Raw genomic sequence first — 27,924 nt, 5'->3', positions numbered from 1 at the left:
TCTCGGACAGATGCCATGCAGAGGAATGCAGCCAATGGCTAGGAAACCGAATTTTTAGCAGAGAAGGAAGATAATGGCTCCACAGTATTTGGTTGGAGAAAATTTCTGCTCAACCAGTCCTGGATTTTGGGGAAGTGTGAGAAAAACCAAAGACAGTGGAGGGGTCAAGAGACATGGTAGTGAGTTGGAGCTGGGTGTCCTCAGTGTACATGTACAATCAGATCAGCCATGATCTTCTTAAATGGTAGAGTAGGCTAGTGGCCTACCCCTGTTCCTAATTCGTATGTTCATATGTAGAAATCTGGAGCATGCCTACTCAAGATTAATTAGGGATAAGCAACAAATGCTGGCTCACATCACACAAAAGAATAAACGAAAAATCAGCTTATTACTCTTTGGGGGTGGCGGGGTGGGGACCAGAACAATGGGGCATAGCCTTAAATTTAGACCTAGGCCATTGAGAGGTGATATCAGGAAGCACTCCTTCACTGAAGGGTAGCGGGAATCTGGAACATTCTGCCCTATGAGGCTGTTGAGGCCAAGTCAGTTGAAAATTTCAAAACTGAGAGAGATGTATCTTTGTTTGTCTGGACATTAAGAGGTAAGGAACCAAGGCGTGAGTTATGGATCAGATCAGCCATAATTCAATCGGATCGGAGTGACAGGCTCGAGGGGCTGAATGGCCCATTTTCTGTTCCAATTCGCGGTCAATAGGTTTACCTCAGACCAGGGCGGGCTTCTCCAACCAACTCACAGGCCATGATTTCAAAACCGTACACACGGTCTGAAAAGGCCACACACGTTTACTTAGGACGTTAACGAAACAATGAAACCCAACTTATTAAGCGGTCGTTGCCAAGCCTAAGTCACAGTCGATCACTTGGGGGCGATACAGTCCTCCTTTTGACCGGCGAACGCCAACTTTACAACCGTTTTCGCCGATTATCACTGGAGCGTGTCACTTCACAATAATTTATGTTATAAACAAAAAACACGTTTTCGCAGGTACAGGGCGAAGCCTGGTTTTAAAAAAAGGAAAGCGGGACTCGTGCAGCCTGGTTGATGACAGTAATCATTGCAAAGCCTGGTGATGGGGGTGGGGATGGGGATGGGGAGGTATCCTCAGGCACAAAGGAGCCAATGCTCGAAGACATGTCCAATTATCCTTGGTCTGGGCTGAAATCCCGTTAACATGTAGATGCGTACAGGGAAGACACAACACTTAAAATTAAAGGCAAGTGGGAGCCATCTCACGGTCGCAAAAGTTTCTTAAAACATAAATTGAGGGGGAAGTTTCCACCACCCCCCCCTTCTTCCCTCCGTCCGCTAAAATTTGCACCCATAGGACGTCCCCCGTTGATTTTCTCCGCCCCCTTTTAGAGCATTTATTTGCATGTTTTTTTTTAAAAAAGGAAAAAAGACAAAAAGTCACGCAAAATTGGACAGGAGATTGTCGGCGGGGAGAAAGACACAATCAATGGGTAAAACAGCAAAGGGACCTCGAAAAAAATGCTGGTGATTTCCGTGTGGAAACGGATTGACTCTGGGGCGAACAGTCAGTTCGAGGAAGGGGAAGCCGCAGCGCGAAAAGTTGGGAGCTGGACTTATTTTTTTTTTGGCAAAACATTTTTTTTTCTGTGTGTGCCTGTTGTTTGCAGTGAATGGCTGGGATCAGGAACCGAGAGAAGTGTTGGAAAGGTCACTGCTTGTTCCTTCCTCGCTTGGATTGCTCTTTTATTTACTAGTTTTGTGAGTATTTATTAACTTGGGGGCCGAGAACTGAGGGTGGGAGAACAGATAAGGTCAACAATGAGTTGGGTCGTTTAGCAAGGAACGACTTATGCAGCAGTGGATGTGAAGAGTGGTTGGTGTGTGTGTGTGGGGGGGGGTGTGTGTGTGTGTGTGTGTGTGGGGGGGGTGGGGGGAGGCTGGGGGGGGGGTGGTGGGGTGGGTTTGGGTTTTTTTTTGTGGGGGGGGGTGGTGGGGTGGGGGCGAGAGAAGAGGAGAAAAATATATTTAAAAGGGTACGATGGCGGAAAAAGATCAAGGGAGAAAAGTCAGTGTTTACAGGAGTGTTTCATTCCAGTATCTGAGCGAGTGGAGAGCTCAGAGCCCGGCTGATGAAAGCCAGCACAAATCCAAACTTTTTACAAGTTCCGCCCAGCCCCCACCGGCACCGCTTTCTGCTGGAGATAGGAGCCCGCAGCAGCAGCAGCCGCAGCCGCAGCAGCTACAGCCACTGCCGACCACCACCACCACCCCCAGCACCCACACCAGGACCCCGCGGTCCGCCAGCAAAATCCGCTCCGTCTGCAAACTGGTCTCTGCCAACCTTGCCAGCCCGGAGATCAAGAGGAGCCACCACCCGATCTCGCCGTCCATCCGCCAGCTCTCCGAGCTGTTTGACAGCGGGGAGAGCCCCCCGCCTGGCCCCCATCCCCAGGCGGCCAGACCCCCACCTCCCGGCAGGGCGGCTGCCGAGCGGCAGCAGGTGACAGCGGCCGGGGTGTCTCGGGATAGGGACAGGGGAGAGCCCGAGATCCTGACTGAGGGCTTGGCTCCTGTGCTCTGCGAGGAGGAGGAGGAGGTGGTGGAGGTGGTGGAAGGAGGAGGAGATGATGAGGCGCCATCCGATGTGGCGGTCAGCCCCGAGCCGAGGGGTCAAGGTGGCCAGAGGATGAACTTGGAGGAGCTCCGGACAGACCAGCACCTGGCCACTGACGCCGAGCAACAGCAGCAGCAGCGACTCGCCGCCCCCGCCAGCCCCGGCGAAGCTGCCCACTGGCCCAGTGTCACCGAGATGCTCAAGCTGTTCGGGGAGCCCGGCTCCAGGAAGCCCCAGAGACTGACCCCCCCGGACCCCGCCAGCTCCTGCCCGTGGGGGGAGCCTCCCGGCGGCCAGGGCCAGGCGGCCAGCTGCCCCCGGCCCGAAGGGGTTGCCTGCAGCCCCGTCAGGCTCGCCCCGTCCAGGTCGGCAGCAAACCCCGGCCCCCAGCTGCCGGCCAGCGGCGAGGAGAAGCCCCTGGGCTGGGGTGAAGCCGGGAGCCCTGGCTGCAGGGTCCCACCCCCGCCCCCACCGCCTCGCAGCTCCCTACCATTAGCTCTGAGGTTGCCTTGGCGTTCCTCTGGTCTGCACAAACAAGAGGGAAGACAGGAATCAGATAGTTTACATTCCACACATAACTGCTCCAAACCACAGGCTGTCCCCACTACTACGAGCATACAGGCGAGCTCTAGCGACGAGGAGCAATACAGCAGAGACCTGGTGCAGCACAGCAACTCCAGCAGCAGCAGCAGCAAAGTTGGAAAGATTAGCAGGTCCCAGGACCGGTCATCAGGGAGTGAGGAAGATCACCCCATGGTTCACAGGGATGTCAAGAGAAGGTCACTGAGGAAAAAGAAAGCCAGTCTCGTGGTGGGGAGTAAAGATGAGTCTGACAGCGATGACCCCTTAGGTGAATCTATGGCGAGGCACGAAGGACATGGTCAGCTGGAGCATTTCCCTTGCAAAAGTGAGGAAGGTTTGAAGTCACAGCAAACAGCTGAATCAGACCCCCCGGCACTGGACTGTTCTTCCCCGTGTGGCTTGGCAACCCTTCCTCGTGAGAGGAAACATTGTGTCTCAGCAGCTTGCCAGACAAGCAAAGTTGAACAGAGCCATAAAAGGTCTCTCGGGCTGCTTGGAGATAGTGGAACGCCCAGCCCTACAAATCAGCCTCACAGCACTTCAGGGTCACCCATACCCATGGTCTCCAGAGTTGCAAAAGTCAACATCCAGTCCTTCCTTCAGAGTCCCAGCAGCTCCAGGAGCAGCAGCAGGTACTCCAGCACTGAAACACTAAAGGAGGAAGACCACTATTCTGGATTAAACAGGAACTTTCAAGGGAGTTTGAATATGCACCGGACACCGAGCTTTGGTCACGGCGATGAGATGGCAAAGCATCTGAAACCATTGGTGCGTTCCCGACCCAAGCTGCCTTTCGGGATTGTCAAGGTAATGACTGAGGGTTCAACAGGGAGTGTGAGTCCACAGTATGAATGTAGCACTGATAAATCTAAGCACAGAAAGTCTATGTCAAATCCTGATATAGCATCTGAAACACTGACTTTGTTTAGCTTTCTTAAATCAGACTTTTCAGGGCTCAGGATGAGGAGGAAAGAAAAGGATGATTTTGATAGTGATGGGGTTAATCATGATCGCATTGGAGGAACTCACTGCCAAAACACAAAGCAGCAACATGAGCTCGCCTCAGTGGGAAGAGGCAGGGGCTCGCTCCATTCTTTAAACCAGCAGTCTGCAGGTGGGCGTCCTACTCTCAAAGACCTCACTGCCACACTGCGGCGTGCCAAATCTTTCACATATTCTGACAAGCCAGTGATACGCAGGCCTATCGCTCGCACTCTCATGAAACCCAGTAATTCAGAGGCCGCACTTTCAAACATAGGATGCTGTGATTCTGCTTCAGAGGGAGAAAGCCAAGACACAGCCCATCAGAGAAGTGAGGACTTGTTGCCTGCCGACATGCAGGTTCAGTACATCCAGGAAGCAGGGCAGCTTTTTGAGAAAATCAACACAATGTGGTCTCAGAAGGAATCCCCTCACAAGCCCGATCAGAAGGACGCGGAATGTCGTAAACATGTGGAGGAGGACGCGCAGTTTCAGAAAGACGTTGAGATGCCAGCTGCTGCAGCAGACGAAGAGCTGGAGAATGTGGAAAGAGGGGAGTCTGAGGAGAATTTATCTGGTGGGAAATCGGCCGACGATTTATCAGGTCCCGAGTCCAGCATGACTGATGAAGGAATTGTTACCGAGCCCGAGACTGGATCCAGCAGCACCTTGTACAAGGAAATTCCTAGTCACGTGTTGGTGCGAAAACCAGCCAGCAGCCTCAGTAAGGAGGACAAACAGGAGCTGCTTGTCAACCAAGGCATGACCCCTGCAATGACAGCAGTGAGGACTGGCTATGAGAGTGTCGCAATAGGAGGGAATGTGGTGTACAATAAAACTGCTGCTTCAGTCACTCTGGATCCTCCTTCAACTCCGAGCTCCATTCGACGCAGAAGGAAATTTCCTCCTGGTGGCAGCAATGGATCTGATTCCAGCAACGGGAGCAATGGGGAGTCCAGTGGTGACACCTACAGATCTTTTAGTGACCCTATGCCACATCGGAAGTGCTCAGAAGAAACTGAAAATTTCTCAGTAGACAGCAACTTATTGGGCTCGCTAAACTCCGTCAAAGGTGGCATCCTGGAATGTTCAGCCACTGCCTTATCAGAGTGCACCGGAAGTGCAGCCAGTGACTTGTCAGTTTGCAGTGATGGCTTAAAGGATTACAACACGGTGATTCAGCGTATAGTTAGAGAACCAGGGACAATGGACAAAGTGATTGATGAGAAAGGTAATGGAAAGTTGGTGAAAAAAAAATCACTCAGCGACCCAAGTCGGAGAGGTGAGTTGAGCACCCCAGGGTTTACGGGTCCTAGTGAGCCGATAACTGAGATGGAACAGGCGATTCCAACATCTAGCAGTGAGCCCATCCTTTCTGAGCAGAGAGATGAAGTAGGGGACCTGGAGGAGTTTTCCAAGCAGGTTAGGAAGCCCCGTTCACAGTCTGAGCGCACGCTGCCCTTGCAGGTCATTGAGGAACAGGATAAAGCTAATTTGCAGAACTTCAGTTTGCACCCAAAGCTAGCAGAAGTTCTTTCGCCACGATCAATGAGACGCAGCTCCAAGAAGCGTAATAACAGGGTCACGCAGCAGGAGGGTAGAAAGTATGAGATGTTGGGCGAGATGGACCAATCACCACCGCTCAAGACACGACCTTCAACCAAGCACATAAGGCACACAAGTGAGCCAGCCAATTTTGTTCCCATTGCCTCTAAAGTCATTGCCCCAGAAACCCATTTGTCTTGTAGCCAGCCAGTTCACGTCGCTGCCCCAGAACCCACAAGACAATCTAGAAAGCAGTTACCCCTTACACAAACTCCATCCTTGGAAGATGTCACCAAGCAGTACATTTTGAAAGGGGAATCGTCCCTTCAACCACCAGTGGATTTGTCTGCCTCGGCCCCTGGAACGCCAACCAGCACTGAATCCCGAATTCCCTCCCTACCAAAACCAAGTGAAGAACTAGGAGCAAGCATCAACAAAGGCAAACCTCAAGTGGTAAGTGAACTGGGCTTCATGTCATTTGAAATGTTTCTTTTTGTATCAGTTTTGCCTCTGGTAGTACTGGAGATGTTGCACACTGCATGAATTTTTAGTTGAACCTCCTGCAGTGTTTAAAAATACCTTTTCCATGCAGATGCAAAACTTAAATGGGACATTTTCACTTTAAGGCATGGTTTTGGATGTAAGCATAGATCATATAGTTCAAGCAGACTTTTTGCATTACAGTGAAGGGAAAAGTGATAAACTGATGTTCAGCTCAACAGGATCCATTATATTTACAGAGTTTTATTTTCCCTTACTTTTAGAATTCACCCAATGTTTGATGGGTGTCTAAATTCTGAAATTAGTTTCCTGCAACAGAGTTTGTGCTGCAGTATTTTTTCAAAAAGTGAAAGAGATTTTACTGGGGGGAAGAAAAATGCAACTGACGCAAGAACCAGGCTTGTCACAGCTGTAACCTATACATGTGTATGAGTAGCAAAGACAATTGTAGACCTCCAGGTACAAAGTACAGAAATTGTACAAATGTAAACCTGCTCTTCACGATACTTAGACCTTTATAGTTTTTCATTTTCTATATGATCCATAACGACAGGATATTAGTAAGACTATGTGCTCTGCCAAACACTTAGTCTTTGCAGTAACCCTCTGACGTTCTTCTGAACCTAAAGCATTCAGGGATGATTTGTAGAGGCTGAGCAAGGATGAGGCAGTTTCCTGAAAAGTAAACATTGACATTTGGACTGTGCAATCATGAGCTGGAAAAGCAAGTGGGTTCTCCAGCTTGGGAGCCTATGTTTCTTTTGAGTCATCGTGGGTTGAAGAAGCTGAAATGTGAAAGGAAAACACATTTTACATTAACCATTTGTGTTTTACTGATAGAGTTGTTCCTTCATAGAGCCAGAAGCAAAGTTTTAAAAAAAACTCAGTAACGCATCATTAGGTCCATGTTTTATGGGAGGGGGTGGTGGTTTGAGATGTGAGATGAAGGGATTTAGAAGGTTCAGAATAAGAAATGTTGCTGAGAAGAGAAGAAACTGAGAGGAAAGTAGACGGGCCCTAGGGTGAGATGTGCAAATAGCCACTTGGTCTGCAGTGGAAAGAGAATGCCTGTGCTTTAGGCTAGACCATGGAGGACAGTCCCACCAAAAGAAATAAAATGAACAAAACTCCAGCTGTTGGAAATCTAAGATCAAAATATACAGGACCATAGTCAGCACATGTAAGAAGAAAAAGCAGGTTAATGTAAGACACTTTGGGGTTAAAAACTGTGTGGCAATAGAAGAACCATCCATAGTGGAAAAACTCCCCCTTCTAAGGCTACATGTAGTGTATTGTGTTGTGTCATGGCCTGACATTTTAAATTCTACAGTCATATTAAAACAAATTGCCACAGAATACCAATAATTATGCTAACATAACATTCTACTAAGAAGCTGTTCAAGTGAAAAGCGGATTGAAATTCTTCATTTGAACTTATCACTTGATTGAATTTGTCAGGGTGCATTATAGAGTGTAATATAACAACCTAATGCACTAACACAGCCAGACTGATCTGAATCTAATAGGGTCGGGCAAAGAGTGAACCCAATTTGGAACAGATCCTGCCTCTATTCTTACAAGTTGGTAAATATAAAGTGTAGAGCTTTTATTACATTCATGTTCAAGAGCGTGACATCATATATCATCTTTTCACATGGTACTTGTGTACATTGAGAACATTGAATCTTTCACTTGGGTGAACACTGAGGAGACAAAAGCATTTGATTCTGAAGGGATGTTACAGGTTAATTAGCCAACTGCAGTCATGTTTCTTTCTGATGTTGGTTCAGGAATAAGCAGCAATGTTCAGTTTGAGATTGTCAGCACAGAGGGAGACAGCTTTGTGTGCTTCAGTTAATACACGCAAAGTTACTGTTTCTCAGGTAAAAATTTGTGTGACTTGCAATAAGTTTTTTAATAATAAGACTTTTGTGTCACGTTGAGTCTATGTAGTCTGCGTGCTCAATTCTTGTGATGACCTTTGACTCAGGGAGGATAAATGATGCAAAATCGAATAAACTTTTATTCCTATTTGTACTTGGCACAATGTATGCAGATTGATCAGTTAATTGACTATGCACCATTAAAAAGGTCATTATCAGCATATTCCTCTTTTATTGGCACGAGTTTGAGTCAGGTTTTGAATGAGTTACCTTCTAAGGGCAAATTTATCATTTTAAGTAACATCAATATCTGGTAATCTTTACTAGTTCCTAAAGTATTCTATAGGCTTCATTTAGAAGTGATTCTTAAAATCTGCTGCAGTTAAAATTATGATTGCAGATGGCTTAGGCATAATCTTCCAAAGTTGTCAATTTGGGAATTGACCCTTTTTACATTGGAAAATTTTAACTGTAACTCCATTATTTAAGAAAGGCTAAGGAGAGGAATCAGGAAATCATAGACTGTTAGTCTAACATCTGTTGTGGGGAAGTTGTGGAATCTATAATTAAGGAATGGGTGACTGAGTATTTAAGAGACATTTGAGCTGATTAGAGAGAGCCAGCATGGATTTGTAAAGAGTAGGTCATGTCTAACACATCAAATGGAATTTTTTGAGGAAGTTCCTGAAGTGGTAGATGAGGGAATGTCTGGATGTAGTTTATAGGGACTTTCAGAAGGCACTTGATACATATAAAAGACTGTTAGCTAAAATTAAAGCTCATAGAATTGAAGACAAATTATAGTAGATTGGTTAGGTCGTAGAAGACACTAGGGATAATGGATATGTACTCAAATTGGAATTACCTAATAGTGTCCATAAGGATCTGTGTTGGGGCTTTGATTATTCATTATATTTGTTAATGATTTAGATAATGCAACAGAAAGCCATTTATCCAAAACACAGATTGGTGGAATGTAAATAGTGTTGGTGGGCGCATAAAATTACAAAGAGATGTTGATAGGATAAGTGAGTAGGTGAAACTGGCAGATGGATCTCAACACAGGTAAGTATGAGATTATCCTTTTTGGACCAAAAAAGAGAAGCTAGGAACAATGGAGATCCTAAGAGGTTTAGGTGTCCATATATACAGGTCACTAAAATGTAGTAAAATGAATCAAAAAGACTAATGGAATGTTAGCCTTTACAACTTGAGGGCTAGAATGGAAAGGGGAGAAAGATCTGCTGCAGGTTTTGGAAGGAGTGTTGCACAGATTCACCAGAATGTTACCAGGGCTTCAACGGTTAAATTATGAAGAGGGATTATATAAACTCTAGTTGCATTCTCTGGAATATACAGGGTTAATGGGTGATTTGATTGAGTTTTTTCCTATTTTGAAAGACATTAATAGGGTCGATAGCAAGAACCCTTTCCCTCTGATTGAGGGGACTAGGACACGGGGACATAACTTTAAAAATCAGAGCAGGAAATACTCCTTCACACAAAGAGTGGTAGAAGTGTGGAACTTACTCCACAGAAAAAAACCAGTCGATACTTGCCCAATTAATAACTTGAAATCTGAGATTGATTGATAGATAATTGCTACCCTAGGGAACTAAAGGATCTGGAACTACGTCAGGTTGATGGAGTTAGAATACAGATTCACCATGATCTCATTGAATGGCAAAACAGGATCAAGGGGCTGAATGGCCTTCTCTCTCTATGTTCCCACTTTTAAATGGCTGAAATGCACGCATGAGTCAATTGGAAATTAATTTAAAATAATCCAACTGTTATGGTGATCAAATATTCAATATGGAAAAACTTCTTCTGAGGCTGTCTCCACCTTTCTCCTGATCCTTTCTGTTTACCCAACCCTGTCTCTGTACCTCCTCCCCCCTACCCCCCTTCAATATTTACTTATGTTGGTAGGCATGTAGACAGATCTGTGCAAGAGGAAAGAAACAACTTTAATAAATAATGAAGCATAAAATGAGGTTATTGATCTATTTAAGTTGGATGGATGACTGTACACATATCAATATCTCCATTAAAAGCTCTATCTCTGTCTGATGATCTACTATTGATTTTAAAATTCTCATCCTTGTTTTCAACTTCCTCCATGGCCTCGTCCCTCCCTATCTCGGTCATTCTCCTCCAGTTCTACAGCCATCCGAGATCTCCATTCTTCCCCAATTTTGGCCTCGTGCGCATCCCCGATTTTCACTGTTCTGCCACTGGTGGTTGTGCCTACAGCTGACTTTGGCCCTAAGCTCTGACTTGCTCCATAAACCGCTCCACCTCTCTACCTATCTGTCGTCTATTAAGCTGCCCCTTAAAACCTACCTCTTTGACCAAGCTTTTGGCCACCTGCCCTAATGTGTCCTTATATGGCTCGTTGTCAAATTTTGTCCTGCAACAGTTCAATGAAGTGACTTGGAATGTTTCATGACGTTAAAGGTACTAATATAAATGTAAGTTGTTGTAGTGATAGAGAGTCCCTTTGAGTAATCCGAAAGGATTTCTGCAGTTCTGTGGCCATAATGCAGTGCCACACTGTCCATTACTAGATTCACAGTGTTTGCTGATACTGCACCATCATTGAGATCTTCCATTCATAATTTGCACACACCTTGACTCAGTGCCAGCAATGCCACAGCAGATGTATTAGTTTACCACTGATCATTTAAAAAAAATATAGTCCATCTAAACCATCTTGTCAAACATTTAACGATGGGAGGGTTAAACTCATGTTGGCAACTAGTTTCTGAAATCCTTACTGTGTAGAACATTTTGTCTCAACTTTCTCTTAACGTTTTTTGTAGTTGAGAGAATTATTAATTTTTAATTTGTAAACCCATTTTTGATTAATCATTCCCTCCACATAAGATGACAGGAGAAAAATAGATCAAATGCATGGAACATGCCTCATACGCTGATGAAAATGGAACATTTTGAATTGCTGTTATTCTTGGAAATGATTAAAAAAATACTGCTGCAGTTGCCTGTTTAACTTGTCATCTACTTTGTGTATTTTTTAACTCTACGGGCAGGATTTTTCCTATGGTGGGTGGCCTCCATTTTATGCAGGCGGGTTAATTAAGGCCCGCCCAGCGTAATGTGTGACTGGTAGCGCTCAGCGCTACCTGTGCGGGTGGGTGGAGGAGGGAGATTCGGGGCCAGCGCTCTTTCACGTGAAAGAGCACAGCAACTTCCCTGAGGCACGGAGCTGCCTGAGGGAGATTGAACGTATATTAAAATAATTAAAGAAATGATTTTAAAAATTATTTAAACATGACTGTGTCACATGAGTGGGGACATGCCTTTATATTTATGAAAATTTATTTATTTAATAAAAACTTCAGGAAACCTCATCCCGCTCGTGGATGAGGTTTCCTGAAAAACACGAAGGCCGCTTGGGCTTTTCGCCTGCCCACCAACCTTAAGGTTGGACACGCAGCTTTCACAAGTGGTTCTATTAATGTCTTAATGGCCTTAGTAGGCAGTTTACATTTCAGCGGGCATGCAGCCTACTCCGGTGTGTGCCCACTGAACGCAATATCACGATGGCGTTGGGACGCATGCCCGGTGTCATCGCGCGTCATTTTACGCGTCGGCATGTCGGGCCCGCCCCCTGCACGCCGACCGGAAAATTCTGCCTAGTCTGAGATTCCCCGTCTGCTTTTTCAGAGAGATAGGTAGGATCATCCTGCAGATGGATAACTGCCTCCACGCCTTTGTGAACAAAGATCCAGTTATGGCAGAGGGTATGTCACAGCCAAATAGAAAATGTCTTTGGGTATGACCCAAAAACAACCCTGGTCGTTCTTCACAATGCATGATTTACATCCAAGTTACCTCTGATATTGCTGTGCTGGGCAGAGGGGTGGGTCTGCGGAGCGGACAGCAAATAGGCGATGTTTCCTTTGTGTTCTAAATGTAGCAATGTTATAAAACCAGAGAGTATCAAGTGCAAAGAAAAGGCTTATGAAACGACAAGAAAAAGTGGAAATTCAGAAAAGAGAGAACTATAAAAATCAACAAAGGGATTAAAAAAAGTAATAAAAGATATAGAAAGGGAATCTGAAAAAAAAATTTGCCAGGAATATCAAAGCTAGCAGTAAAAGTTTTTAGAAATAAGTAGAGATAGAGGAACTATAATGAACAGTAAAGAAATAGCAGACTTGTTAAATAAGCTTTCACAGTAGATGAAGAGGACAAAATGCCAGCAATACAAAAGACTTAAAAATAAGTTAAGGGAGAGCATCAGTGGATTTGAAAGAATTTTTAAAAAAAAGTAATGGAGAAAATAATGAGACTTAAGATGGATGAGTCTCCAGGACCTGATGGTTCCCACCCCAGGGGATTAGAAGAAATAGTTGAGGAAATTGCAGATGCAATTGTCATAATTTTCCAAAACTCTTTAGATTTAAGAATTGTGTCTTTATGGATTTAAAAATTGCACATATTGCATATTACATAAGGAGGGAAGGGGAGACAATTCAGAAATTCATTCTGCGCTACTTTTAAAAAAAATTCACTCATGGGATGTGGGCTTTGCTGGCTGGGCCAGTATTTATTGCCCATCCCTTGTGGCCCTTGAGAAGGTGGTGGTGAGCTGCCTTCTTGAACCGCTGCAGTCCATGTGGTGTAGGTACACCCACAGGGAGTCCCAGGATTTTGACCCAGTGACAGTGAAGGAACAGTGATATATTTCCAAGTCAGGATGGTGAGTGACTTGGAGGGGAACTTCCAGATGGTGGTGTTCCCATCTATCTGCTGTCCTTGTCCTTCTAGATGGTAGTGGTCATGGGTTTGGAAGCTGCTGTCTAAGGAGCCTTGGTGAATTCCTGCAGTGCATCTTGTAGATGATACACACTGCTGCTACTGTGCATCGGGGGTGGAAAGAGTGAATGTTTGTGGATGTGGTGACAATCGAGCGGACTGCTTTGTCCTGGACGGTGTCCAGTTTCTTCAGTGTTGTGGGAGCTGCACTCTTCCAGGCAAATGGGGAATATTCCATCACACTCATGACCTGTGCCTTATAGATGGTGAACAGGCTTTGGGGAGTCAGGAGGTGTGTTACTCGTCTCAGGGTTGCTAGCCTCTGACCTGCTCTTGTAGCCATAGTATTTATATGGGTAGTACAGTTTAGTTTCTGGTGCTGAACATTGTGCAATCATCAGCAAACATCCCCACTTCTGACCTTATGATGGAAGGAAGGTCATTGATGAAGCAGCTGAAGATGGTTGGGCCTAGGACACTACCCTGAGGAACTCATGCATTGATGTCTTGGAGCTGAGATGACTGACCTCCAACAACCACAACCATCTTCCTTTGTGCTAGGTATGGCTCTAACCAGTGGAGAGTTTTCCCCTTGATTCCCATTGATTCCAGTTTTGCTAGGGCTCCCTGATGCCACTCGGTCAAATGCTGTTTTGATGTCAAGGGCAGTCACTCTCACCTCACCTCGGAAGTTCAGCTCTTTTCTCCATGTTTGAGCCAAGGCTGTAATGAGGTCAGGAGCTGAGTGGCCCTGGCGAAACCCATAGTGGGCGTTAGTGAGCAGGTTATTGGTAAGCAAGCGCCATTTGATAGCACTGTTGATGACCCTTTCCATTACTTTATTGATGATTGAGAGTAGACTGATGGGGCAGTAATTGGCCACATTGGATTTGTCTTGTTTTTTGTGTACAGGACATACCTGGGCAATTTTTCCACATATCCTGGTAGATGCCAGAGATGTAGCTGTACTGGAACAGCTTGGCTAGGGTTGCGGCAAGTTCTGGAGACCAAGTCTTCAGTTCTATTGCCAGAATATTGTCAGGGCCCATAGCCTTTGCACTATCCAGTGCCTTCAGCCATTTCTTGATATCATGTGGAGTGAATTGAATTGACTGAAGACTGGTATCTGTGATGCTGGGGACCTCCAGAGGAGGCCAAGGTAGATCGACTTGTGTTCTTATACAACTGTTGATAATTCTAGATTTTCTGTTCTCAAAAACCTGGGGCAGAATTTTATATCGCAGGCAAGGGAGGGCCTGTAAAATGCCTTGGATAGCCTCCCCACTGGGCTCTGCCCCCCCTGGCAACCTCTCTGCAATTTAACAGTGGGATGGGTGAGACCTAAGCTGGTCTGCCTGCCCTCGCTTCAATTGACGCCCTTATGTGGCCAATTGATGAACACAAGGGGGCCATTTTCCCTCCTGCCTCAATTTTTACGCTGGCAAGAGGAGTTCAGGGGCGGGGTGAAGCCTGGAAGTGACTGTGTCCAGGCCTCAGGAGGGAAGTGGTTGAAGGGCACTTCCATCAACAACCTCCTTTCAACATTGTGCACCCCCCCTGCTCCAAAATGTCTGACCCCTGCAGGTGCTCCCTCAGCCCCTGGCTTCTCCACAAACACTCCCACACCCACTCTGCGTAACCCCCGTGTCTCATCTCCCTTCTCTGCCTTGAGGCCCCCACACTCGCCTTATCCTGGGCTCCTGGAACTTCGGCTCTGCGGACTGCTTGCCATCCCGGTCCTGTCCGCTGTAGCTTCTGGCGCTGCTGGGACTAGAGCCAATCAGATTGGCCAGCAACACTCTGAGGCGGGACTCCCGACTGATGGGTGGAAGTTCCCAGCCTCGTCAATTAAATGACTCCTCAGATGGTGGGAAGGGAAATCCTGCCACCCTAAAAATCTTGGCCTTGGTGCATAACTGCCTGGCAGTCAGACTCAAACCCAACATTCACCCTCTCATAGAAAAGCTGAGGAAAGCCTCGAGAATGCATGTAGTCAAGCCCAGGAGTTTATAAAATGGAACCTGAGATTCAAATAATATTGAAGCGAATATATTTTTTTCTTTTATATGAACCATCATCTCACTTCAGAATTTTGTTTTTCTGCATTTCACTCCTTTCAGTTTAAATATAACTCGTTATTTTTGTAAATTGTGCTGAACGTGATCCAGCTATGTTTAAATTGAACCTTATCACTGTTTCCCACGTCCTTGGGCAGCAGAAAGGATGATATCATAGAGCGATCACAAACATTAACAAAATTGAGATACTGGGATAGTTGTCGTTTTGTTCTTGTTTCAGTCTAACCTGGTGATATCACATCAGTTATTGCCAGTTGCTATATGATGTAAACTATATAAATTTGAGTGTTCCCCCCCCTCACCCCATGCCTGCTTTATTTTGTGCACCAATTGGAGAAAAGTGATCAGATTGGTTTCGATCCACTTGAGCCAACACTTATGATTGGATTGGGCCTTCACACTGTACAACTGTTACTTTTCTCCAACCATCAAGATGTACCATAAAATCCAAGGTATGGCGAGCACCTTTTTTGTGAGCATTTTTATGACCAACCAAATTGGAAGTGCAACTTTTGCACATAAGTTAGATGGCTCTTTTTACAGGTGTGATTAATATGTTTGATTTTACATTACCTGACATTTACCCATGCAAATATGCAGCCTGCGGTGAAGGGCTCAACATGTTAGCCGTTAACAGCAGATGCTGCCTTGCTCTTATTGCGTTTCAAAAATTGTTCAGTTTGAGTGAGCTAGACAGGCTTTAACCTAACACTTACCAGATTTTAGATTGAGAGTTTAAAGCGGCTCTATTTGTTTATCTTTATTTTGTGTTACACACTTATGCCCCCTTCTCAAACCAAGGAGAATGAAGGGTTAGTCTAATTGAAATGTTACTGTACCACTGTCGCTTCGGAGGTGGATTTTTTTTTTTTCACGGGATGTGCAAGGCCAGAATTTGTTGCCCATCCCTAATTGCCCTTGAACTGAGTGGCTTGTAAGGCCATTTCAGAGGGCAGTTAAGAGTCAACTCCATTGCTGTGGGTCAAGTCACATGTAGGCCAGGTAAGAATGGCAGATTTCCTTCTATACAGGACATTAGTGAACCAGATGGGTTTTTATGCCCATTGATGATAGTTTCATGGTCACCATTACTGAGATTAGCTTTCACTTGCAGATTTAATAACTTGAATTCAAATTACACCTGCTGCTGTGAAAATGCCCTGAGCATTAGTTTGGGTCTCTGGATTACTAGTCCAGTGACATTACCACTACGCCACCATCTCCCCCATCTAACCCCACCCCTTACTGTACTGTGTGACGTCTTGAAACCAAGTGTCAATGTGGAAACTTGTCTGCTCTATCAGTTGTGTTGTGCATTGCCAGGAAAACGGGCCAGGCTGCAAGCTGGATTATACAGATCCAATCTATTCAGAGAACCCGCAATCAGGGCAGCAGGATTACAATTTTACCCATTACACATTTGAAGAAGTGACTTTATTTGTTTGGCAAGCTGATGTTAGAATCACAAACTGTTACGTTTTAAGCAGGAGCTCCTGTGCAGCAAAACATCCCAATTTGTGTTCTACAAGTAGGAGTTGGAACTGAGCAGAAGGCAGTGAAAAGCATTATTGATAAGGCGTGTTTTTTAAAAGGAAGGTTCCTGGGCAGAGTAGGAGGAGGTTTTCCTTATATCTGACCTGGAAGAGCTTAATGCTGATACTTGACTGAAATGCAAAGTGTTCCATTCACTAGCACTAACATCCTGAGCCAAAATTCACCAAACAAAAGCACTTTGTATGTGTACCATCATGGTTGTTGGTGTACATTTCTCCATGGTAACATGGCACCTCCAATCTATATGAATTTGGACTGTAATATAAATAGAATAGACGTCAGTGATTACTGGCTTATAAAAATATCTTGCTAATGGCATAGTTACCTTGATGCCAGGTCAGTTGTCAGAGGGATATTATTTTTAGATGTTCACTGTTTATTCATCTCATAGATTATAAAAGCATGAAACAGATGTCTGACTGTCGGGTGGATTCAATGGAGAAAGTGACATCAGCTCCTGGGATGTTGGATTATTAATGGCAATACCTGTCTGTGCCTTTTTGGGTGAATTAGTTCTTTCATATAAAGTGAAAATGCCTCCCCTCCCATAAAGAGACCATATATTATGTTGCCTAAGTAGAATAGAATCCCACATTACATTGTGTTTAACTCTGCTATAACTCAAAGTGTCACAAAGTGGAAGCTGTTTAGTTTTATTTTTAAACAGTGAATTTCCTTCTAGCACTAAGCACCATGTTGGACCTGATACTAAAGGGAACTTGGTGGGGTGGACAATTGACACTACGGCAGAGTTCATCCCTTTTGTTTATACACCAAACGACTCCCCTTTGGCTCGCTTCTGTTCCCGATTAATGTTGACTCTCTCTGGACTACATTGTCAAGGGCATCAGTTCCCTCAAGTACGTCATCAAACCTTGTGTGAGCTTGGAAATTGTTAGTAGATGACTTAGCTATGGAGAGGATCCTAGTGGCTGATTCTGTCTTCAGCTTGGGGCGATAGGCTCTGTGTGTTGCGTTATGTGGTCAAATCAAGAGCCCATTCACATTTTGGGCAGAATTGTCCTAAATTTGCACTAAGTGTGTTAGCAGGCAGGCGTTTTACCCGCTGGCCGCAATGGCGGGCTGTATCGTCCCAAACCCGTCGCATTAGTTATGCAATCCCAGGAAACACGTCGTTTTGATGGCTGGCGTGCTCTAATTTGTCCACCATGCCACCACCTTGCTGCTTCATCAAGCCAGGCGCCATTTTTAAAGTGCAGCCATGTGTGTACATCTCTGTGCTTCCAGCCCACGACTACTGTAAGGAAGATGTCCACAAAAGGCAAAAAGACTGCAGCTCTCAGGTCTAGTGATGCGTCACTGGAACGCCTTTTGGGCGCTGTGGAGACCTGCCACGATGTCCTCTGCCCCTGCTCTGGCTGCAGGATGGGCAGCGGCGTGACCAACCAGATTTGGGAGGCGGTGACAGTGGTGATCAGTGCCAATGCTGCCCAAGATGTTGGCCACCCAATGCAGATAGAGGATGAATGATCTCATCCGTGCAGCCAGGGTATGGCAACCATCTCATCACTCTAAACTCACGCACTTAAGCCCACCACACATTCACTGGCATCTCACTCACTGCCAGCTCAAGGGACATCACCACCCATTCTCATGCACATACTCTCACATGTCCATCTGGCCCAATCTCCTTTGGAGACTGCCTCCTCAGCCCTCACCACCTTGAGGTCATTTGTACAGATCAGCATGTGCCCCCACACACGCCCTGGGTTACCTGCCTCCCCCAGTACTGCCCTCATCCTGCAGCCTCTTCCCTTGCCTGAGGCCACTTCTCCCCCTTCGCCAAGCAAGCCCTAGCCATGCAGCCATTGAAAAGCCACCCATATTTGACTGATCTGGTAGGTAGAGACCTGTCGTGAACCCTGCTAAAAGTGATGTGGTGCTGTCTGTGAAGCCTGGAGCTGACAAACCTTGAAGTCCTGAGCGAAGTGCGGCCCGTCAGGTGCATGTCGCTTATGTGCTGTTGTGAAACGCGTCAGCGTGTTTTCCCGCTGATGTGGGCGGATGATCCAGCTGGGGTTGGATGATTCCGGTGGGCAGGCCTAATAATGATATACTGATGTATTACAATGAGGTTCCTGACGCGGACAGTCGCGAACTGGTTTCACACTGTCATGAAACCGATTGCGCCATATTGTCCGCTGACGCCATCGAACACGCCTGACGCTGGCCTGACCTTTGTCTGTTAGCCCTCGAAAACTCCTGCAGTGTTAAGTGAAAAGCAACCATGATCTTGCATCAACCCCACAGCAACAGGATAAAAGCAAAAAGTTCATTGTGGAACAAAATTCTAAACATGTTCTTTAATCACCCAGTTTATTGCTCTGAAGAATTCACCTCCTCTGTCTGTACACATTTTATTCTGCAGCAGGAGTCACTGGATAGTGAACAGGAGCGGGGACCCAAACTGCACTTTTCTCCTCTCCATATTCCAAGCCAAGTGTAGCCTCTCAATCTCTATTGCAGCCAGGTTCAAGTAATTCAATATGCCCAGAGATCAAGTCTGGCACTTTCTTGATCTATATGTCTCAGTAGTGGATTTATCTATGCAGCTGTCAGATTATGGGACTTGTGAATAAAGTGAACACTTTTTCCACCTCCAGATGAGATTTTTAGTATTTTGAATATTGCAAATGTTTGATTACCTGCTTTCCTTTGGAATGAAAGAGTGATGATCTCTATTTAGATGATCTGAATTTAGAGATCTATGTATCTCTTATGCATCCCCAATTTCCTTTGCCCTTCCATTGGTGGCTGTGCCTTCAGCTACCTAGGCCCCAAGTTCTGAAATTCCCTCCCTAAACCTTTCTGCCTCTCCACCTTTCTGTCCTACTTTAAGATGCTCCTTAAAATCTGCCTCTTTGACCAAGCTTTAAGTCACCAGTCCCAATATCTCATTAAGTCGCTCAGTGTCAGTGTTTTTACTCTACCTCTGAAGTGCCAAAGAATGTTTTGCTAAGTTAAAGGTGCTAAATAAATGCAAATTGTTGCATAAAATTTATTCTGTGTAAGTGGGTCTTTCATATATACATATCCCAATTATTATATATTAGTATTCCTGTATGCATGTTTGGGGAGAGGTCTTGTGACCCAGAGGGTAGTGTCCCTACCTCTGAGCCAGAAGGTCTAGGTTCAAGTCCCAACTCCAGGACTTGATGGCCAAGGAAGATGCTTTCATAACGCAGCCAAACAGATAGAGTATCAACCTGAAAATCCTTCTAACATATGCCAATGACAGACTGTAAGAGTGGGAGGTATTTCTGGTCAGCCATGAGATGGAAAGAAAATTGGAGCCTCAACTATCATTATTCAAAGTTCCAGATTACAAGATGCAAGTGCATGTTGCCACAGCTGGATGGCCAGTGTGGGTCCAATTGGTGCCAAAAGTAGGGTACTCGACCCCTGTTCCGGCTGGGGTGGATTCGGAACTTGGCCCCTTGCCCTACCCGTGGTGGAGATCGTGGTGCCATGGGTCGGACCTGCCTTCGAGCAATAACTCAAGATGAAGAAGAATCGTGCATGTTTAATGTGAACACCTTACTTTAAATATCCTTAATCATGATGTGTTGTCTGTTAGATTGGAGCACCAACACATATTATTACAGCATCATAAGTTCAATTTCTACAATGCTGTTGTTGTTGCCCAGCCTCCTGTGGAAACAGAGAGGTTGAGATAAAGCATTGTCATTCCCAACATAGGGCCCATTGTAAGTGACCATTGTTTCAGGCTAAAGGTGCCTTTCTAGTCTCAAGAACTTTTATAAGGCAAGCTGCGTTACAGTTTCCATTTCCTTTCCTTCACATCTATCCTCATAAACTTCTTAGTGTGGCTCTCATGTTTGTGCCAGATTATGGGCTGAAGGGAGCATGTAATTAAACCCACTGTGCTGCCCAGTTCCTGGCTATAGTTAATGTAGAAATGATAACTGAAAATGGTGGAAATACTTAGCAAGTTGGGCAGCATCTGTGGATTGAGAAGCGGGGTTAATGCTTTAGCTTGATGACTTTTCATTGGAACTGGGAAAAGTTGAGAGATGTAATGGGTTTTAAGGAAGTACAGCGACAGGGCAAGTGAAGCCAGATGAAACAGCAAGAGCGAAAATCTTTAATAAGGTGCAGGACAGGAGAGATTAAATTACGAAAAGGATAATAGTGCAAGACATGAGGGGATGGTAATGGGACAAGGAAAGAAACAAACGATGGTTCTAGAGGAGGTTTGAATGGTAAGAGCAGAATCATCAACTAGAGAACAGGCCATCCTAGACTGGGTATTGTGTAATGAGAAAGGAATAATTGGCAGTCTATATGTGCGAGGCTCCTTGGGGATGAGCGACCATAATATGATAGAATTCTTCATCAAGATGGAAAGTGACGTAGTTGACTCTGAGACTTGGGTCCTGAATCTTAATAAAGGAAACTACGATGGTATGAGGGGCGAGTTGGCTATGATGGATTGAGAAACGTTACTTAAAGGGATGACGGTGGATAGGAAATGGCAAACGTTCAAAGGGCGCATGGGTGAACTGCAACAATTGTTTATTCCTGTCTGGCGCAGAAGTAAAATAGGAAAGGTGGCCAAACCATGGCTTACAAGGGAAATTAGAGATAGTATTAGATCCAAGGAAGAGGCATACAAATTGGCCAGAAAAAAACAACAGACCTGAGGATTGGGAGCACTTTAGAATTCAGCAAAGGAGGACCAAGGGATTGATTAAGAAGGGGAAAATAGAGTTCGAGAGTAAGCTTGCGGGGAACGTAAAAACTGACTGTAAAAGTTTCTATAGGTATGTGAAGAGAAAAAGATTGGTGAAAACAAATGTAGGTCCTTTACAGCCAGAAACAGGGGAATTTAAAATGGGGAACGAAGAAATGACTGACCAACTAAATACATACTTTGGTTCTGTCTTCACAAAGGAGGACACAAGTAACATACCAGAAATGTTGGGGAACACAGGGTTTAGTGAGAGGGAGGAACTGAAAGAAATCAGTATAAGTAGGGAAATGGTGCTGGAGAAATTGATGGGATTGAAGACCGATAAATTCCCAGGCCCTGATAATCTACATCCCAGAGTACTTAAGAAAGTGGCCCTAGAAATAGTGGATGGATAGAAAACTGGTTGGCAGACAGGAAACAAAGAGTAGGAATAAACAGGCCTTTTTCCAAATGGCAGGAAGTGATTAGTGGGGTACCGCAGGGATTGGTGCCGGGACCCCAGATATTCACAATATATATTAATGATTTAGATGAGGGAACTAAATGTAGTATCTCCAAATTTGCAGATGACACAAAGCTGGGTGGGAGGGTGAGCTGTGAGGAGGATGCAGAGATGCTTCAGGGTGATTTGGACAAGCTGAGTGAATGGGCAAATGCATGGCAGATGCAGTATAATGTGGATAAATGTGAGGTTATCCACTTTGGTAGCAAAAACAGGAAGGAAGATTATTATCTGAATGGCTATAAATTGAGAGAGGGGAATGTGTAACGAGACCTGGGTGTCCTCATACACCAGTCGCTGAAGGTAAGCATGCAGGTGCAGAAGGTGGTAAAGAAGGCAAATGGTTTGTTGGCCTTCATAGCAAGAGGATTCGAGTACAGGAGCAGGGATGTCTTGCTGCAATTATACAGGGCCTTGGTGAGACCACACCTGGAATATTGTGTGCAGTTTTGGTCTCATGATTACATGAGGAAGGATGTCCTTTCTACGGAGGGAGTGCAGCGAAGGATTACCAGACTGATTCCTGGGATGGTGGGACTGACATATGAGGAGAGATTGAGTCGGTTAGGATTATATTTGCTGAAGTTCAGAAAAATGAAGGGGGATCTCATAGAAACCTATAAAATTCGAACAGGACTAGACAGGGTAGATGCAGGAAGGATTTTCCCGATGGTGGGGGAGTCCAGAACCAGGGGTCACAGTCTGAGGATACAGGGTAGACCATTTAGGACTGAGATGAGGAGAAATTTCTTCACCCAGAGAGTGGTGAGCCTGTGGAATTTGCTACTACAGAAAGTAGTTGAGACCAAAGCATTGTATGTTTTCAAGAAGGAGTTAGATATAGCTCTTGGGGCGAAAGGGATCAAAGGATATGGGGAGAAAGTGGGAGCAGGCTATTGAGTTAGATGCTCAGCCATGATCATAATGAATGGCGGAGCAGGCTCGAAGGGCCGAATGGCCTATCCCTGCTCCTGTTTTCTATGTTTCTATTACCAACAGCTGCTATCTGAAAAAATGGGAGTTGTGGTTATAATCTGAAAATGTCAAACACAATGTTGGGTGTGGAAGGCTATAATTGTAAAATGAGCTGCTGTTCCTTGAAATCCCATCGAGCTTCATTAGAACAGCATCGAAGGTCGAGGACAGAGAAGCCAGAGTGGGAGTGGGACGGAGAATTCAAAAGAAAGGCAGCTAGAAACTCGGGATCACGCTTGCGGGCTGAACAGACATATTCCGCAAAAGGATCATCCAATCTGCTGAGTATTTCAAGCATTTTCTGTGCTTATTTCAGTTCCCAGCAACTGCAGGATTTGGCTTTTGTTAAACAATGCAGATCTGGTAATTCATTCCAATGCAGACCCATAGGCAATCCGGGAAAGGTAACACAGCTAGGTTAAAGCTTTATATGGAAGCTGTACAGAATTTTGACACAAACACTCAGAGAATAAAAAAAACCCAAAGAGTCTTCAATTATTTAATTTGGAAAATTTCAGAAAATCATGTCCTGTGATATACGATAACAAAACACTGGTGTTAGAGAACATGCAAAGAGAAGATTCAGTAAATTGAGCGTAAAGTGAGTTGGTGGCTGTGGAAAGAATGGGTGGAATGGAAGTAGAGTTGCTTTCATTTGGAACTTGACAGTGGAGTATCTCGAGTCAGTCAAATGGAAAGGCATGTAAGTCCTGATGTTTACTGTGATTATGGCCTGCAATTAAGATAGGACAAAGCAAATCTTTTTTTCTTTTGACAAATTTAACCAATTGAAACTAGAGAGAGCAGAATACAAAATTCATTAACCCATGGTCCTTTTAACTTGCTGAATTAACTGGAACTGCAACCTGATAGAATGTTTTAAGGGTGGAACAATTTGAAACAGGAAGAGCTATTATAATCATTTCACTACGGCCTTTATAATGTGGTAGAGTTTTTGAAACAAAAAATAAACTGCTGGATTTAATAAACTCTGAACTATTTCAGCTACAGACTGAGGTGATCAGTCATTGGGGTCACCATGTTGTCTACTTGTGAGGTTGGAAGGGGAAGGAAGGGCCGGTGGCAGGCAGCTTGCCAGGTTTTAATAGTGGAAATATTAATTCTCTGGAGTCTTGCTTGATTACCTTTTGAAGATCTTATTATACATTTATAATAAGATATAATATACATTTCTTATTATACATTTATAATAATTTATAAGAACCCTTAAGTGCATTGACGGGCAGAGGGATCTGGGTGTACAGGTCCACAGGTCACTGAAAGTGGCAACGCAGGTGGATAAGGTAGTCAGGAAGGCATATGGCATGCTTGCCTTCATTGGCAGGGGTATTGAGTATAAAAGCTGGGAAGTCATGCTGCAGCTGTATAGAACCTTGGTTAGGCCACACTTGGAATATTGCGTGCAATTCTGGTCGCCACATTACCAGAAGGATATGGAGGCGTAGGAGAGGGTGCAGAGGAGGTTTACCAGGATGCTACCTGGTCTGGAGGTTATTAGCCATGAGGAGATATTGGAGAAACTCGGATTGTTCTCACTAGAGTGATGGAGATTGAGGGGCGACTTGATAGAAGTTTACAAAATTATGAGTGGCGTGGACAGAGTAGATAGTCAGAAGCTTTTTCCCAGGGTGGAAGAATCAATTACTAGGGGACTTAGATTTAAGGTGAGAGGAGAAAACTATAGAGGAGATGTGTGGGGCAAGTTTTTTACGCGGAGGGTAGTGAGTGTCTGGAATTCGCTGCCAGAGGAGGTGGTGGAAGCAGGTACGATAGTGGTGTTTAAGAGGCAGCTTGACAAATACATGAATAGGATGGGAATAGAGGGATACGGACCCCGGAAGTGCAAAATGTTTTAGTTGACGGGCAATATGATTGGCGCAGGCTTGGAGGGCCGAGGGGCCTGTTCCTGTGCTGTACTTTTCTTTGTTCTTTGTTCTTTATTTACTTCACTTTTCTCAGATGATTACACGGATGATGGTTAATCCTCGTTTGATTTATTTGTGTCTTGTGTGTGCACGAGGGAGCTTGATGGCTCCACACAAAAGCAAAGGACTGTGGATGCTGGAAATCTGGGGAGGATGGTGGTGGGGGAAAGAGAAAATGCAAGGACTGCTCAGCAGGTCTGGTAGCACCTGTGGAGAGAGAGAGAGAGAGAGAAACAAGAGTTAACGTTTCAGGTCGATGACCTTTCATCAGAACTGGAAATAGTTAAAGACGTAACCAGTTTTAAGCGAGTATATAGGGAGGGAAAGGGGTCAGGGGGCGAGAACAGAAAGGGAGGTCTGTGATAGGGTAGAAGGTAGGAGAAATTAAATGTCAAAAGGGAACGATCATGCAAGGCAGTAGGAAATGGTTGCCTTGCATCATCATCCCCTTTTGTCATTTAACCTCTTCTGTCTTTCATCCTATCACAGAGCTTCCCTTTTGCTCTTGTCTCCTGCCCCCTTTCCCTGCCTACGCAGTTGCTTAAAACTGGTTATGTCGTTAACTTTTCCAATTCTGATGAAAACTCATCAACTTGAAAAATTAACTCTTTCCTTCTGCACCGATGCTGCCATACCTGATCAGTATTTACAACATATCCTGTTTTGATGGTCCCATGTTCTCTCTTCTATACGTGTTTAACAGCAAGAATTATGCAGTTCTGCAGCTTAAAGATGTATAGTTAACCTCAAAATGCTGTAAGAGCAATACAAAATAGATTCCAGTAACATTGCTCCATGCAATACCACTTCTTAATAGGATTCTTGAAATAAATTTGAAAGAGATGGAAGACTAATGTTCACTGTACAAAACCCACCCTGAGTTGGATTTAGTGGAGCCCACTGGAGTGGGCATTGGATAGGGGGGCTGGGAGAATCAAGCAGGTGTACCTGCATCGGATTCCTGATGTCCGAAAAACTGTCCCCAATTAAGTTGGAGTAGGGAGGATGTGATGCGGGAACCCCACCCGCTGCCAGCGGGAAGGCAGTTAGGCTCATTACTCAGTCAACCGAGAGCAATTAACCCTGAGCCCACCGGAATTTAATGGTGGCTCAGGGGTTCTCCCAATCTCGCGTGGCTTTCCCACGCCTCCTGAAGGCCCCCCAGCAAAACCTGTTGGGTTTGCTTGCGGACTCGCAGGGGCAGGGTCCTTCATTCACTTTGTGCCCAGTTGAGGGACCTGGGATTGGGAAGGGGTGGTTTGGGGTAAGGCGGGGGGGCCGGGGGGCGGGGGTTGTTGGTTGCTGCTGAAAACCAACCCCCTGCTTTTTTTTTTCCAACCCCTATCCCGCCCTCGCTCACGCGACCTGAGATCCAGCGTCGATCCTGATACTGGGCCTCAGTGAATTACTGGGATTATCACCTTCTGGGGTCCTTAGCCATGTGGGAGACCTGGCACTGGCCACTTAAGTGCCTGATGGCCTTGCCCTCAGAAGCAGCATGGGGTTCCCACCGGTTCTCCAACCAGCACAGGACGCCCGGGTTGCTGGAACAAAATCAAGCTCCCTATCTCTCAAAAATATATATTTCTACTAAAAACATATAAATATCTAACAATAATAACCTTTTGAATAAAGAGCTTTATTCCTGGAGAATATTTTCCATCATTTGACTTACCATTTGAGCTTCTCTGGTGACATAGGTTATGGAGCAGAGGGGTTGATGTACTTGCTGGGCTGCTTCTATTAATACCAATGAGAGCCAGTACTTTGCACCAGTTTGGTTAAACTGCATTCATAATCTGTGCGTCATTTGGCTGCATGTTGCCTAGCTGAATGATTTAATGCAGGCAAGGGACCATCCAGCAATTTAACAAGGGACCATCTTCCAATTTAACAGTTTGTTTTAAAAATGAATGCAGTATTATTTTCTTACAGGAGGTTCAATGGGTGGGAACACACACTTAATTCTTGAGGCACTTTTCAAGTGTGCACCATTATTTCTGCCCCCCACCTCACTCTGCAATGCAGACACAACGTTCGTGGTTAGAAGAACAAAGATTGCGCTTGTACCATAATGGACAAATGCCAAGTGGAATCAGCCAAATAGTGAAGGCATGTGCATTTCTGCACCCTATTGAATGTTTTACTCACTGGTATTTGGTATAGAAAAGCTACTGTACCATATCTATTTGAAGAGTTAATGCTCCAAGCATTGCAGTAGTCTCATTGTTAAGAGGCCCTTCCTGGCTTTGTGCCAGCATGATTGGCTGCCTTTAAGAGCACTCCATAAAACAACAGTACTCTAGGAACCATTTCAGTGCAGAGACTTTGCTTTTGCAAACTAATTAATTATACCCATAAGCAGCCTGTCACAGTTTAGCAAGGGAAACAGCTGGCACTTCACTCTTCAAACATTTTTCTTGCATTTTCTCAGACATATTTTTCCTTAAGTGGTATTAGTTTGACTTTTTTTCCTAGATGCATTTAATAATCTGATGGAAAGGCACTGAAAATACTCCTTGTGCATGGTAGATGCAGCAGTACCACATTTTATTAACAATTCCCTGTTGATTTTATGAGAGGTTTGATCTCCCTGAAGTATGTAAAGAATAAATGTTAGCCGAGCTTGTGTTGCAACCTTGTATGTTCCCAAATATTGTTTTTCCTAATGATGAAAGTCTTTTTTTGTGTTCTTATCTGAGCTTTACAGCTGCATTTCACATGCTATGGTACCTCCAGTATGATAGCTATTATATTTTCTCAAGCAGCTCCATGTTACTGCGACAACTGAGTAATATTATAATGGGGGTAAGCTGCCAGGATGAGGATTGGTATCCTGGGAAACAAACTCTGTGCCACAGTGACCCAGCATTCCTCTATGTGGCTTGCCACCTAAGCCATTACTGGGTTAGCACCCCACCCTTCACACACAACCATCCTCTGGGCCATCAGGGGCCAGTGGATCTCTCATGGTGTTGCTCATGGGGAGTTAGATGATGTGTTAGACCATGTAATGCATAATGTGTTATTCTGCTGCTAAGGTGTATCTGTGCTTAAGTTGATTTGCCCTTTTTAAGATTATGGATTTAATCTCAGTAAGCAAACACAGCCTGCGGTCATTCTGAGTTCAGTCGTTTGGTGAGGGCAATTTGAGGATTAGAGGGTGCTTATAAATTTAGGGCTAATGTCTAGAAATGGAAAGGCCAACCCCAAAAAGAAATAAATAGAACATATGAATTAAGAGCAGGAATA

At 44.9% G+C, this 27,924-nt stretch overlaps 1 protein-coding gene across 1 annotated transcript in view; it reads left to right on the top strand.

Annotated features, from left to right (window-relative positions):
* Positions 1–2,029: 2,029 nt before the first annotated feature.
* The window catches only part of arhgef17 (Rho guanine nucleotide exchange factor (GEF) 17), a 457,595-nt gene continuing 431,700 nt past the window's right edge, over positions 2,030–27,924 (top strand). Inside the window, exon 1 of the mRNA XM_078546121.1 lies at positions 2,030–6,166. Coding sequence (XP_078402247.1) covers positions 2,030–6,166 — 4,137 coding nt within the window. The remainder of the gene's footprint in view (positions 6,167–27,924) is intronic.

This window comes from Cetorhinus maximus, chromosome 7 (genome assembly GCF_964194155.1).
Source record: "Cetorhinus maximus chromosome 7, sCetMax3.hap1.1, whole genome shotgun sequence".
In the NCBI taxonomy this organism is placed as follows: Eukaryota; Metazoa; Chordata; class Chondrichthyes; order Lamniformes; family Cetorhinidae; genus Cetorhinus; species Cetorhinus maximus.
Note: the sequence above shows the minus strand (reverse complement) of the source record. Positions and strands in the feature narration are given on the sequence as shown.